Source organism: Microcebus murinus, chromosome 14 (genome assembly GCF_040939455.1).
Source record: "Microcebus murinus isolate Inina chromosome 14, M.murinus_Inina_mat1.0, whole genome shotgun sequence".
NCBI lineage: Eukaryota > Metazoa > Chordata > Mammalia > Primates > Cheirogaleidae > Microcebus > Microcebus murinus.
Window position 1 is genome coordinate 51,352,644 of NC_134117.1, and position 13,902 is coordinate 51,366,545.

General features: G+C 36.6%; 1 protein-coding gene across 5 annotated transcripts in view; it reads left to right on the plus strand.

Moving 5' to 3' along the window:
• Nucleotides 1–13,902, plus strand: part of TET1 (tet methylcytosine dioxygenase 1) — a 134,270-nt gene that overhangs the window by 87,652 nt on the left and 32,716 nt on the right. For all 5 annotated transcript variants that reach the window (XM_012762670.3, XM_012762673.3, XM_012762675.3 and 2 more), the window contains 3 exons: nt 603–693; nt 1,247–1,340; nt 12,748–12,959. In XM_012762670.3, the coding sequence (XP_012618124.2) occupies nt 603–693; nt 1,247–1,340; nt 12,748–12,959 (397 nt within the window). The remainder of the gene's footprint in view (nt 1–602; nt 694–1,246; nt 1,341–12,747; nt 12,960–13,902) is intronic.

Here is a 13,902-nt window from a genome sequence, read left to right on the forward strand (position 1 = left end):
GTAGATTTTGCAATGTTTGTAAGAACTGTTTCAATAGTTTTATTGTAGTCCACTATATAAGTATCCCATAATTTATTTAACCTATACATATTGATATATGTTATCGATAATAGGTTACTTGACCTATATCTTAACATCTGTTAAAAATATTCATTAACAAGGAACATTCTTTTGTACATTTACTTTATAAATACATAATTGCACTAGTGTATAGTATAATAAATTCTTAGCAGTAAAATTGCTTGGCTCGATTTTAATAGGAGTCTTAGGCCAGGCTTTTAAAAATTATTACTCTTGGATAACTTTTAATTTTACACTTCAATTATTCCAGATTTTTTTTAAAGCAGGAGATGGGAGTATAAATATGACCCACATCTTAAACTATTCTTTTCCCTCTGATTCTGAGAGGAAGAAAGAATTAGGAGCAGGAAGAGTAGAACATTAACAAGTTAAATTCTATGGCATATTGTCCTTGACTTTAATTATTAAAACCTTGTCAAGATTCATGGTTCTGAATTGAGGGGAAAAAGTAAAAGTAGCTCCTCCTTGCCCCTATGCAAATCTGTAAAACTTTGGGTCTAATAATCTTATTCCTTCCACAGCTCGAGCTATACAAAAAGACAAAGGCCCATATTATACACACCTTGGGGCAGGACCAAGTGTTGCTGCTGTCAGGGAAATCATGGAGAATAGGTGAGGAAATATGCTTCCCTGTTAAAATCAATTTTATTGTGGATCAGACTCAATGCAGATAAATTATCTCTGGTATCAAGCATCAGGTGAATAGAAAATTTTGAGCAGCATGAGTTGGATGTTTCTTAGGGAAAAGAGGGGTGTCCTGGTGTCCCTGCTTTTTCCCTCATCATGTAAGCTGTTGGGCACATAAGTGGGCACTCACAAGGCAAGGATAATTGTCTTTAATAAATTCAGAAATACTTATTTTTACATTATTGTATAATAGTAGAAATAGGTCAAATTACCCCCCTCAACACTGCACACTCTACATTCCCATTGCTTGTCTTGGAGTAGACTTTTTTAAAAGAGCGATCTTTAAGGATAAATAAACAGTACTGATAAATAAAAACATCTGCTGCGCAAATGTGAATTGTTTACAAAAATAAATTATGAGATGTGTTGGATTTTTGAACTTCTGTTCATCCATATATTATACATATTAAGATAAAAGTTCAAGGTTTCAAGTGTAGATTGCAATTCATTAGTACATTCTCCTGTGTTTTATACTCAGGTATGGTCAAAAAGGAAATGCAATAAGGATAGAGATAGTAGTGTATACTGGGAAAGAAGGCAAAAGCTCTCATGGGTGTCCAATAGCTAAGTGGGTAAGTATTTCTCATTTATACATTTTCAAGAATGGATTTATTCTCCATGTAAAATGAATACATTTTTTGTTCCATGAAAATATGGACTAGAAAAATAGGCACACCCACAGGGATAAAACAAGGAAGCTATTTTAAGGATTTGTTCTGTAAAATTTGGATTCGGTCAGAAGGCCACATGTGGCCCCAAGGCTGTAGGTTCCCCACTCCTGGATGTGGTTTTTATGTTAAATAATGGAAGGGAAAGAGCCCTGCCTAGTTGTTACACGATGGTCTTCTTTTTTCCCCCAAAGTTACTACTTTTACCAGTTTCTTGTGTATTTTTAGAGATAGTTCAATACATTCATAATCAGATAGCATAAAGAGATGGTACTGAATTATACACACTGCTTTATATCTTACTTTAATCAGTAATTGTATTTTGAAAGTCTTTCCAATTCAGTATCCAGAGAACCACCGTAATGCAGATCATTGTACTGATCATGGTACTAAAAACAAAACCACATCTACAACATACTCTCAAAATCATTCCTATGACTACTTTGATTTTTCCACAAATGCATAATTTAAAAGAACTGGATTCACCTTCTCTAGGAAGTTCTCAAACTAAAAACCACATTCATAGCCAAATGTGTCTTTTCAGTAGGGTACTCACATCTGCAAAGATATTAACCAGTTTATTTGGATTTCCTTACCATAGAATTTTCTGAGGTCCCTATTCTATAATCTGTTAATGATGATGGTGATTGTGGTAATAATAATAATGACAATAATAGCTACCTTTGATTACAAATCAACCATTCTAGCACCCCAAAAAGCTTCCTTTGGAGCCCCTTTTCCAATCAATACCTCCCTTTAAAGGTAACCAGTTTTGCTTCTTTTTTGAGCTTCATACAATTAGAATCCTTTATTATGTACTCTTTTGTGTGTGCCTCCTTTCACTCAACATTTATGTATCATGGATTTAAAGGCTTGAGTTACAACAGCCTTCTGGAATCATGAATTGACCTGACAGTGGAAGACATGCAGAATAGTGGGAAGACATACAGGAACCCCAGTCCCCGTTGATACCAACGGAGCTGTTATACTATCCCCAGGCCTTCTTAAATCTTGATTTCTTTAACCTGAGAGAGAAATGTTTTATGAGTTTTCTTTTATTAACTTGTTTAAACCATGTTATTTTGCAATGGAAGTGAGTCCTAACTAAGATATCTGCCTTCACTTTGTTATAATCTGAGTGAATTTTGGAGAAAAAAAATTTTCAAAATGCGAAAGATAAGTGAAGGAACTCATGCTTATTGAGTACTTTCTATTGCCATGCCCTGGGCTAGATACTGTGAATACAAAAGTAAATTAGGATCTATTAATCATTTCAATTTACAGATGTGAAGGTAGTGTGGCCCAGAGATGTCAGCCATTACACACACATTTTGACACTTGATTTGCTGACATCAGGTTCATTACTTTAACTTCTTATAACACAAATGTTAGCTGGGGTCACCTTGCCTCTTAAGAACTAAATGAAATTTCTTAAAATACTCGGTTTTGTTCCCCCTAGAGTCTAAAACTTTACCTAAGGTTTTTAAAAGGTGTGAATGCTAGAGTGGGGTAGGGTTTGGTGATTGTGAACTATTACTTCCTCAGTTCATGGATCAACTTCTCGTCCTGCTATGCACTGATTTTTTTCACACTGTGTCAACTGAGCAATGATGTTTACTACTTAATTTTCACAAAACACCATTCATTTAAGTCAATCTATATGTGTAAGAGACTTTGAAGATATGTCCAAACAGTAGCCTGGGTGATCTTTATTTTTATTTTCATATTTTATTCCCCCCTTTGAAAAAGTAACTTATGACATTTTTAAATGTGATTTATAATATTTTAAAGCAGCAAAGAATATACGGACTGTTCATTTTTCTATTGTATTATTTTTGATTGATTTTATAGCAGCTTTCTAAAAAAATTGGCCATTTGTGATAATAGTTGTAAATGTATTTTCTCAGTTTGTTACACTTTTACCATTTAGATTGTTTTATAAATGTAGTCAATTTTTTTCATCTTTTCTCTTATAGCTTTAGGGTAAGATATCTTAATTAGAAAAATATTCCCACTATAAATAATTCTCTCATTTTCTTTTTGTAGTATTTTAATGATTTCATTTTTTTCTCCACTTTAATATTTTATCCATTTTACACTTATGTTGGTTTAGAGTATTAGTAACTATTTACACTTTTTTCAGATGGTTACTTAGTTATCCAACACCACTTTTTTAATTGTCCATCTTTTTCCTACTAATATATATTTGTTTATAATTGTGCATTTTCTATTGTTACATCAATGTCTTTTCCTTTATCAGCATCATATTGCTGTAATTATTTAAGTTTTATAGTATATTTCTATATCTGTTAGACTAATTCTTCCTTCTTACTTTTTTCAGAAATTTTCTGACTATTCTGCCCTGTTTATTATATCATGAGTTTACAATCCCCTTGTCTAGTTGCAAGAATAAAATCCTATTTTTATTGGACTCGTATTACATACAGAATTTGAAAAATTTACATCTTTTTTGTATTAGTCTCCCTATCCTACATATTATGCCTTTCCATTTGCTTATGCCTTCTTTTGTCCTTGAGGGCTGTTTTAAAGTTTTGTGCTTATAGAATTTACATGTTTCTTGTTTCCTAATTTATTTCTCTTGTGTATCTTCTAATACAGTTAGTTAGTCCAATAGACTATTCTAATATCGTATTGCTTTGGTAATGATGGTCTCCTTACCTTGTATCTCCCCATCAGAGGGAATCTTTCCAGGGTTTTCCCATTAAGCATGGGTCCTCAGGGAAGGTGTTTCTGGAGAGGGAACATTTAAGCTGAGAACTGTGTGACAAAAAGGAGCCAAGTATTCAAAGGAAAAACCCCCAGGAATGCAGCAAATAGCATTCTTAAGCAGACAAAACAGCAAGTACAAAGGTCTAGGGTAAAGGAAGAGGGTACTTTTATTTTTTTAACACTCTAAGAAGAATCCATTGAAATGGAGGAGGTAGGGAATGGAACTAGGGAAGGATAAAGAGATAAGCATAAACCAGATTAGGAATGGTTCTGCAGGCCATAGTGAGGAGTTGCGGTTTTATTCCCTGAGTAACATAAGCCTTTGACGTATTTTAAATAAGGGTATGTTATCTGGTTTATGATTTATAAATAGTATTTTTGAGGAATGAATTCATAAAATTTGTATTGGTTATCTGTTGCTGTTTAACAAATCACCCCACAATTTAGCAGCTTTTACTTTTTTTTTTTTTTTTTTGAGACAAGAGTCTCATTCTGTCACCCATGCTAGAGTGCCTTGGCGACAGCCACACTCACATCAACCTCAAACTCCTGGGCTCACGCGATCCTCCTGCCTCAGCCTCCCGAGTTGCTAGGACTACAGGTGCATGCTACCACACTCGGCTAAATTTTTCTAGTTTTAGTGGAGACGGGATCTCGCTCTTGCTCAGGCTGGCCTCAAACTCCTGAGCTCAAGCGATCCTCCAACCTCAGCCTCCCAGAGTGCTAGGATTAGAAGCCTGAGCCACAGCGTCCAGCAGCTTATGTATTTCTTAACAGTATAGTTCTGTGTTTTGCTCTTTTATATCTTGCTCATACGTAGTGCCTTGTACATTTGCTGAAATAAGGGGCAGGGATTGATTCTCAATATCTGTCACTGATGGTTGATACAGATGTATTAAGTTGTATTTGTTATGTATTTCTGAATTGTTTACTTAAGTAGCAAGGAGTGAAAATAACTTGTGATAGGCCAACTGGCTTCCTCTGTAGAGAGTGATCCAGAAGAGAGCAAAGTAGCTGGGTTAATTGGTGGGATTCTGGATAATTCCTCCATCCTGCCTTTCAAACCTTTCCTAATGTAATAATAATGACACTGATAGAGTTGCTGAGTTGGGGTGTATACAAGTCCTATAGGTTTCAGTCCTCTTCAAGGGTTATTTATTAGATACAAAGAAGAGCATTTGTTTAACGTTTCCCATGAATTAGGTGTGCCAAAATTACTTTTTATTTTTTGGGGGGGAGTGCTTTTTTGTAGAGACAGAGTCTTGCTTTCTTATTTTCTCTTGTGCAATAAGTTTTTTAGAATAATAGAACATCTCAGAATATACTTGATATATACACAATAGTTATCTGGCGCTTTTCATAAATGCACAAATAACCCAGAGATAAGGAATGAAAGCACTGTTGCTGAGAAACTTAATGAAAATTTCTATATCTACTAATGACAATTCAAAAGTGTAATCTTTTTTTTTTTTTTTTTTTTTTGAGACAGAGTCTCACTTTGTTGCCCAGGCTAAAGTGAGTGCCGTGGCGTCAGCCTAGCTCACAGCAACCTCAAACTCCTGGGCTCAAGCAATCCTTCTGCCTCAGCCTCCCCAGTAGCTGGGACTACAGGCATACGACACCATGCCCGGCTCATTTGTTCTATATATATTAGCTGGCCAATTAATTTCTTTCTATTTATAGTAGAGACGGCGTCTCACTCTTGCTCAGGCTGGTTTCGAATTTCTGACCTCGAGCAATCCGCCCGCCTTGGCCTCCCAGAGTGCTAGGATTACAGGCGTGAGCCACCACGCCTGGCCTGTTTTTTAATATTTTGTGGAGACAGGATCTTGCCATGTTGCCCAGGCTGGTCTTGAACTCCTAGCCTCAAGCAGTCCTCCTGCCTCAACTTCCCAAAGTATTGGGATTACAGGTGTGAGCTACTGTACTCACATAATGTTAATCAGACTTTATTATCTGCAAACTTTCTGGTTATCTTATTTAAAATATTCATATTGTTCATTGCTTTTACCAGAGCAATGCCCAGCATATAGTCAGCACTCAATAAAGTTGTGTGGAATAAGTGAATATGGAGTTTAAATAAGAGTATTTTAGAAAATTGCAGAAGCTTTTTAATTTGATCAGGTCCCATTTATTTATTTTTGTTGTTGCTGTGATTGCTTTGGGCGTCTCGTTTATAAATTCTTTTTTTTTTGAGACAGAGTCTCGCTTTGTTGCCCAGGCTAGAGTGAGTGCCATGGCGTCAGCCTAGCTCACAGCAACCTCACACTCCAGGCTCAAGCAATCCTCCTGCCTCAGCCTCCCAAGTAGCTGGGACTACAGGCATTCGCCACCATGCCCAGCTAATTTTTTGTATATATATTAGTTGGCCAATTAATTTCTTTCTATTTATAGTAGAGATGGGGTCTCACTCTTGCTCAGGCTGGTTTCGAACTCCTAACCTCGAGCAATCTGCCCGCCTCGGCCTCCCAGAGAGCTAGGATTACAGGCGTGAGCCACCGCGCCTCACCCGGCCTATAAATTCTTTGCCTAGGCCAATGGGCCAGGCATGGTGGCTCACACCTATAATCCTAGCACTTTGGCAGGCCTAAGTGGGAAGATCGCTTGAGGCCAGGAATTCAAGATCAGCCTGAGCAACTCGGTGAGACCCCATATCTACAAAAAAAGAGAAAAATTATTTGGGCATGGTGGTATGCACCTATAGTTCAGCTACTCAGAAGGCTGAGGCAAGAGAAACACTTGAGCCCAGGAGTTTTGCAGGAAGTTGCAGTGAGCTACGAACACACCACTGTACTCCAGTTTCAAAAATAAAAAAAAAAAAAGGAAAGAAAATTAATTGAGTATCTTGAATTTGAATTGGTATCTTGAAGTACTCTTGCTGTGGTATTCATTATTAGCTATTTTCCAAGGTCTGCGAAACTTTTTTTTTTTTTTTTTTTAGCGTATTATGGGGGGTACAACTGTTAAGGTTACATATATTGCCCATGCTCCCCCTGCCCCCTCCAGTCAGAGCTTCAAGCGTGTCCATCAGTCTGGGAAACTTTGATTGTTAGAGCCAGGAGTCTGCTGAAGTTGTCCAACCCAAACTCGAACTTTAGGTAGAGGTTAAATGAACAATAGAGATTATACTCTGCATAGTTTTTAGGAATTTACCAGTAGATTAGTCTGAATGACACTAGTGTACTTTAGTACTTGTATATGGGAAGGCAGGAAGGAAATAATAATTTTGAACTAACGAGTCTAATGAACATTCAACTAATAAATTGCATTTCTCTACATTTACTTTTCTTCTTGGATAGTGTATACTTTTTGCATTTTTTTTTATTAAACATTAACCTAAATCAAGTACTGTTTGATTTCACATATTGATTTCATGATTTCATTCTTAAAGTCTTAATATGTAGACTTACTTAGATTTTTCAACAGCAGAATTCTGCCCTATACTTTTTTATTGTGTTGCACATGACTCCTTTTCTTCCAGGAGAGGTTTATAGCTTCTCTGTTGAATGGTCACACACAAAAAGTCTAACAGCAACATCTAACTGGGCAGCACTGTTTTCTGAGACATTCTCACATTGTTTTGCCTTTGCTCTCCACCCTGTCTTATTCTTTTCTTACAATGTTTCCTTGCTAGGTGGTCATTAACACTTCCACATAATTATTAGCCTTTGGCTCAGATTTTTTTACTTTTTCTTTGTCTGCTGTCACTTTGGCTCTTATCTGAGACCAGTTGTCTTGTTCTTCAGTAGACTTTGGTGTAAAGGGTGATGCATACAGTTTCTTGGATGCACCAGGCTCTGTTAACTATTTATACCACTTCACCTCTGAAGCCTCCCGGGGTGATGGCAGAAGGGAAAGCAGAGTTTAAATGATAGGCTGCCTGTTTGGCTCCAATGCCTGAGCGATTCACACCAGGCACCAGTTCATGGGTTCACCTCTGTGGGATTTTGTATTAGTGCATAGAACAAGTGTGGCAATGCATATATACAATTATGCAAACATTACAGAAATACATACAAGTTTCATTTACTACTCTCGTCTGATGTGACCTGAATTTTGGGGTAAGGTGTAAACCAAGCTGAAGTATCCGAAAGTGTTCAAATCATCTTACTTGGATTTATACATTCATCCAATCTTCAAAGATGTTCCTTTTTTGTTCCTTTGTTCCAGGGTTCTGCCTAATATCTGCCTTGGTTGTCTTTGGGCTATACCATGGTGCTACTTATTTCCGCACCAAAATCAGGCACCTCCTTGTATATTACCACGACACCAAATAAAGGGAGTAGTTGGTGTCCTAGGCTACTTCTTGGGTACCTTCTTGTATCTTCCTAATGTGAGATACCCATTTTATTCTCCAGTGATCCAATTTAGGCAGAGGGCAAGAAGTTGATGTTAACTGTCAGTAATCTTAAACTGACTTACATTTTTCACTGTCTTTGTTTTTTGGGGGGTTTATGTTTGTTTGTTTTTGATTATGAAACATGTTTTTCTTCTTAAGCTTATTTTCAGCTAAGGCACCATTGGAACTACTTTTAGCCTAGGCAACATAGTGAGACATCCTATCTCCATAAAAAATTTAAAAATTAGCCAGGTGTGGTGGTGTGCACCTGTAGTCTTAGCTACTGGGAAGGCTGAGGTAGGAGGTGCGCTTGAGCCCAGGAGTTTGAGGTTGCAGTGAGCCATGATAATGCCGCTGCATTCTAGCCCTGGCAATAGAGCTAGACCCTGTCACTTAAAACTCCACCAAATTTAGAAGGGTAATTCCCTTTTGTAAATTGAAAAAAAAATTTTTTTTACTTGATGCTCATTTACTTTTCCATATGAACATAGAAATAAGCTAAACTTTTATTGATTGGGGAAGGGATTGGTGGCTAGATGCAATATCTTTTACTCTTTAACTTTCTCATCTAGGAATACTATTATTATGTTCCTTCAACTGTCCTTTCTTTTATACTCTTCTGTTTGTATGTTTTATAGTTTTATTCTTACCACTTTTGCATCTTTCTGTTTTTTAACAACTTTACTGAGATAACATTTACATGCATATTCTTTAAGAACATCTTTACGGGTATGTTTAATTCAAACTTTAATCCACACTTCTATTTGGTTCTTGTTGGTATATATTAAAGTTATTCAGTCTTTAATATTTGTAAGTATCCACCTGTTTTACTATCCTTAAAAGTAGAGTGGATTTTTCTGTGAATTGCTTGAATATTCTAGAAAGACTATTATGTCTATAATAATTGTGTCTTACCATTTTAATACCATTTTTTATATTATTGTCTATGTTTCAAATAGAACTATAGAATAATTATGAAGGCTATGCATCAGTAAAGGAAGTCAATACATATAGTGAAAAAATAATTAAATGTCCACATACTATTCATTGACATTTTGAATAGAGACTATTTTTGCACAAACAGAACAAGAATGTGTATACTTTTCATGTTCTCCTCTGGCTTTTGGAAGTGGGAAAATTAAAAGGCTATTTAAGGGCCAGATGCGGTGGCTCACACCTGTAATCCCAGCAGTCTGGGATGCTGAGGCAGGAGGATTGCTTGAGCTCACGAGTTTGAGACCAGCCTGAGCAAGAGACCCCACCTCTACTAAAAATAGAAGAAATTAGCTGGGCATGGTGGCGTGTACCTATAGTCCCAGCTACTTCGGAGGCTGAGGCAGGAGGATCATATGAGTCTCCTGCCCAGGAGTTTGAGGTTGCAGTGAGCTGTGATGACGCCACTGCAATCTACCCAGGGTGACAGAGAGAGACCCTGTCTTCCTTCATAAATAAAGCTGTTTAAGTACTTGTATTTTCTGTTTCCTATATACATATACTATAACTAGAAGCCAGATTTGCCTGCTGTAGCAATAACATTTCTTGGGCTTTGAGTATCTTCTATCCATATCCTGAGAATATAAAAATACTGTCACCTACATTTGCTTCCTGGGACATTTACAGTAACTTTTGCAGAACAGTCGATTTTCTCTCCACCAACATGGGTAGTGCATTTAAATCATGTTTTGCTTTGCTAGGTGTCTAATATTGGGGATCATATTTTCATATACTTATCACCTGCATATTCTCTTGTGAAGTGCCTGTTCAAATTTTTTTGGCCAATTTTCTGTTGTGGAAATTCTTTATATATTTTAGATATGAATATTTTGTTAAATATATATATTGTAAATTTTTTTTCATGGTATCTTGCTTGCCTTTTTTTTTTTTTGAGACAGAGTCTCACTTTGTTGCCCAGGCTAGAGTGAGTGCCATGGCCTCAGCCTAGCTCACAGCAACCTCAAACTCCTGGGCTCAAGCAATCCTGCATCAGCCTCCCGAGTGGCTGGGACTACAGGCATGTGCCACTATGCCTGGCTAATTTTTTCCTCTATATATTAGTTAACCAATTAATTTCTTTCTATTTATAGTAGAGACGGGGTCTTGCTCTTGCTCAGGCTGGTTTCAAACTCTTGACCTTGAGCGATTCGCCCACCCTTGCCTCCCAGAGTGCCCGGCCTCTTGCTTGCCTTTATACATTGATAATCTTCTGCTGGTTAATGTGTTGATGAACAGAAGTTCTTAATTTTAATATAACCCAAATTCTTTTTTTTTAATTCACAATTAACAAATTTGGTAATCTGTTTTTACATGATTTACCTGCTGCTCCAGGCCATGAGATATTTTTCTTCTAAAAACTATTGTTTTATTTTTCACATGTTTATCTACAGTATAACTCAAATTGGCCATGTGAGGTAGGACTCAAGATTGATTTTTATCCATATGGGTAGCTACAGTGCCATTTATTGAAAGGGCTATACTTTTTGCACTGCAAGTCACTTTCTCTGTCTGTGTTCCTTTTTTTTTTTTTTTTTTTAATTTTTTCTTTTTCCAAACAAGTCAGTTGTCTGATGTGTTCCTTTTTTTGATTCTTTGCATTTCCACATAAACTTTGGAATGATTTGGTCAGTTTAAAAACATACCCCCCATAACCTCTGATTGAGTTTTTGTTTGTTTGCTTTAGGGCTTCTTTGTTTGTTTGTTTTGTTTTGAGAGACTGGGTCTGGCTCTGTTGTCCTGGCTGGAGTGTAGTTGCGATATCTTAGCTCACTGCAGTCTACAGCTCCTGGGCTCTAGCAATCCTCCCACCTCAGCCTCCTGAGATTATAGGTGTGTGCAGATGTACCCAGCAGATTTAATACTTAAGCAGCTTATGGACGTAGATCTGAATTTAAAGTCAAAGCTCCTAACCACTATGCATAACTTTTCACTGTACACTGAAAGAAATTTAGAAAATGCAGAAAAAAACATAAAACATCATCACTAGAAAGTATTTTACCATTACCAATACAAAGGCTTGATTAATATAAATTTGTTGTTACCTTGACAACTTGAAAATTAATTGGTATAATCTGTTTGAAACAATATATATCATTTTGTATTTGAGGTTTTTGCAAGCAATGTGTTCTTATTTGGCTGTAAAAGGACATATAAATATAGAAAAAATTTTAATATAAATAATTGTGTTTAGGGGGAAGGTCCTAAAGCCAACTCTACTCAAGGAATGCCTTGGTAGCAATGATTGTTAACCATCTGGAGTGACAGAAGAAAGTGATATTGGGTAACTAACGTCTTAAGAAGTTTCATCTCAAATTTTGTAATATTATAGCAACAAAATATTGATTATGCTATTGGTTGCTCCATTTTGGTCACATGGGTGGGCAGTTGCATCATGGACTAATTATGTACTGATTAATGTGGTCAATCTCTCTGCTCTGTAAATTTGTGATATATGGAGGGGGTTTTCAAGAGTTGGATGGTTTTATGTGGCAACTACCTTTCTATAGAATTTTTTAAAGTAAACACTGGGACCACTGGGCAATATTTTATATAGTTCTGAAGCCATTTTCTCATCCTAAGGGTATGATGCAGTGTAAGATAAATGTATGAAAATTCAAAATTAATTGTTGCGTTTTGCATTCACCATGTTAGCTGGACCACATTAGTCTTATAAATGAGTATATTGTATCCTTCTGATAGCATGGAAAAATCTTAGAAATTGCAGGGATATTACTCTATGTATATTTTTCTATATAGTAAAATGGGTCACCTAAAAGAAAAATTCGGAACTGTCCTCAGATGGCCAAATTTCACTATTCAAGTTTATTTTTAATGTGGGGAGCTCTTGGATATTTCCATCTATCTACATTTGTCCTGTTGTGACATTTGTGGAAGTGCACAGCAGCAGTTAGTTAAGTTTTCCACTGGGCCCTCTGTTGTCTCTTGGTGCAAACTGTAACAACAGCAAAATAAAATACGAGTGCTTTGTACTACATTTACAAAAAATAATCACATACCACAGATTTCTGTTCTCCCTGTTGTTAGTCATGTAAGCCAGGATACTCTTGTGATGAGTCGCATGGAGGCAACTATTGAGACAATGGAAGGTCCTATAAGCTTCAACCCCTTGAGAAATAGTAATTTAAAAAAAACCTAAAACATAATCATATAGAGCCTTAAAAGGAATATCCACTGCATTTGACTTTAGGATACTTGTTTTCCATAGATAAATGCATTCTATTTTTCCAGGTTTTAAGACGAAGCAGTGATGAAGAAAAAGTTCTTTGTTTGGTCCGGCAGCGTACTGGCCACTGCTGTCCAACAGCGGTGATGGTGGTGCTCATCATGGTATGGGATGGCATTCCTCTTCCCATGGCTGACAGATTGTACACGGAGCTTACTGAGAGTCTAAAGTCATACAACGGTCATCCCACAGACCGAAGATGCACCCTCAATGAAAAGTAATTAAATCTGTTTTGTACTGCGTTGCCGCTCAGATCTCCATTATGTCATGGTATCATGGTCAATTGTGAAGCAACTACCAACTAAGTATATTATCATGTTTTCTTTTAGAACACTTAGTCTTCTTTTTTTTTTTTTTTTTTTTTTTTTGAGACAGAGTCTCACTTTGTTGCACAGGCTAGAGTGAGTGCCGTGGCGTCAGCCTAGCTCACAGCAACCTCAAACTCCTGGCTCAAGCAATCCTCCTGCCTCAGCCTCCCAAGTAGCTGGGACTACAGGCATGTGCCACCATGCCCAGCTAATTTTTTCTATGTCTATATTAGTTGGTCAATTAATTTCTTTCTATATTTAGTAGAGACAGGGTCTTGCTCAGGCTGGTTTCGAACTCCTGACCTGGAGCAATCCGCCCGCCTCGGCCTCCCAGAGTGCTAGGATTACAGGCGTGAGCCACCGCGCCCGGCCAATAACAGGACTTTTATTTCTGTTTGTTCAATTTACTTTTGTGTCCTTCAAGAGTATTTTAATAGTTTGTCTCATATAAGTCTTTTCTCTTTAAGAAAAAAATAGTCATTGTGGGAAATAGGAACAAAAGTCATCCATCCCCTTCCCAATTCTAACAGAAGATTAATTTTTATACATTCCATAGTTTTCCTTTATGTTTATAATATCACCATTTCCTTATAATTTATCTTTCCAATATCACAGTATATATATATAATTTTTAAAGCCTGCTAATTATTTTATTATGTGGATGTACAATAATAATAATACCTCTTGTGTAAAGTCAATGCTCCGAAAATTATACCTATATTCTTATTTAATCTTCCTAATAATCAAATAAAATAAGTAGTATTCTATTTCATTTAACATAGATCTAGCATATCATTTAAAAAGAACTTCAGGCCGGGCGCGGTGGCTCACGCCTGTAATCCTAGCTCTCTG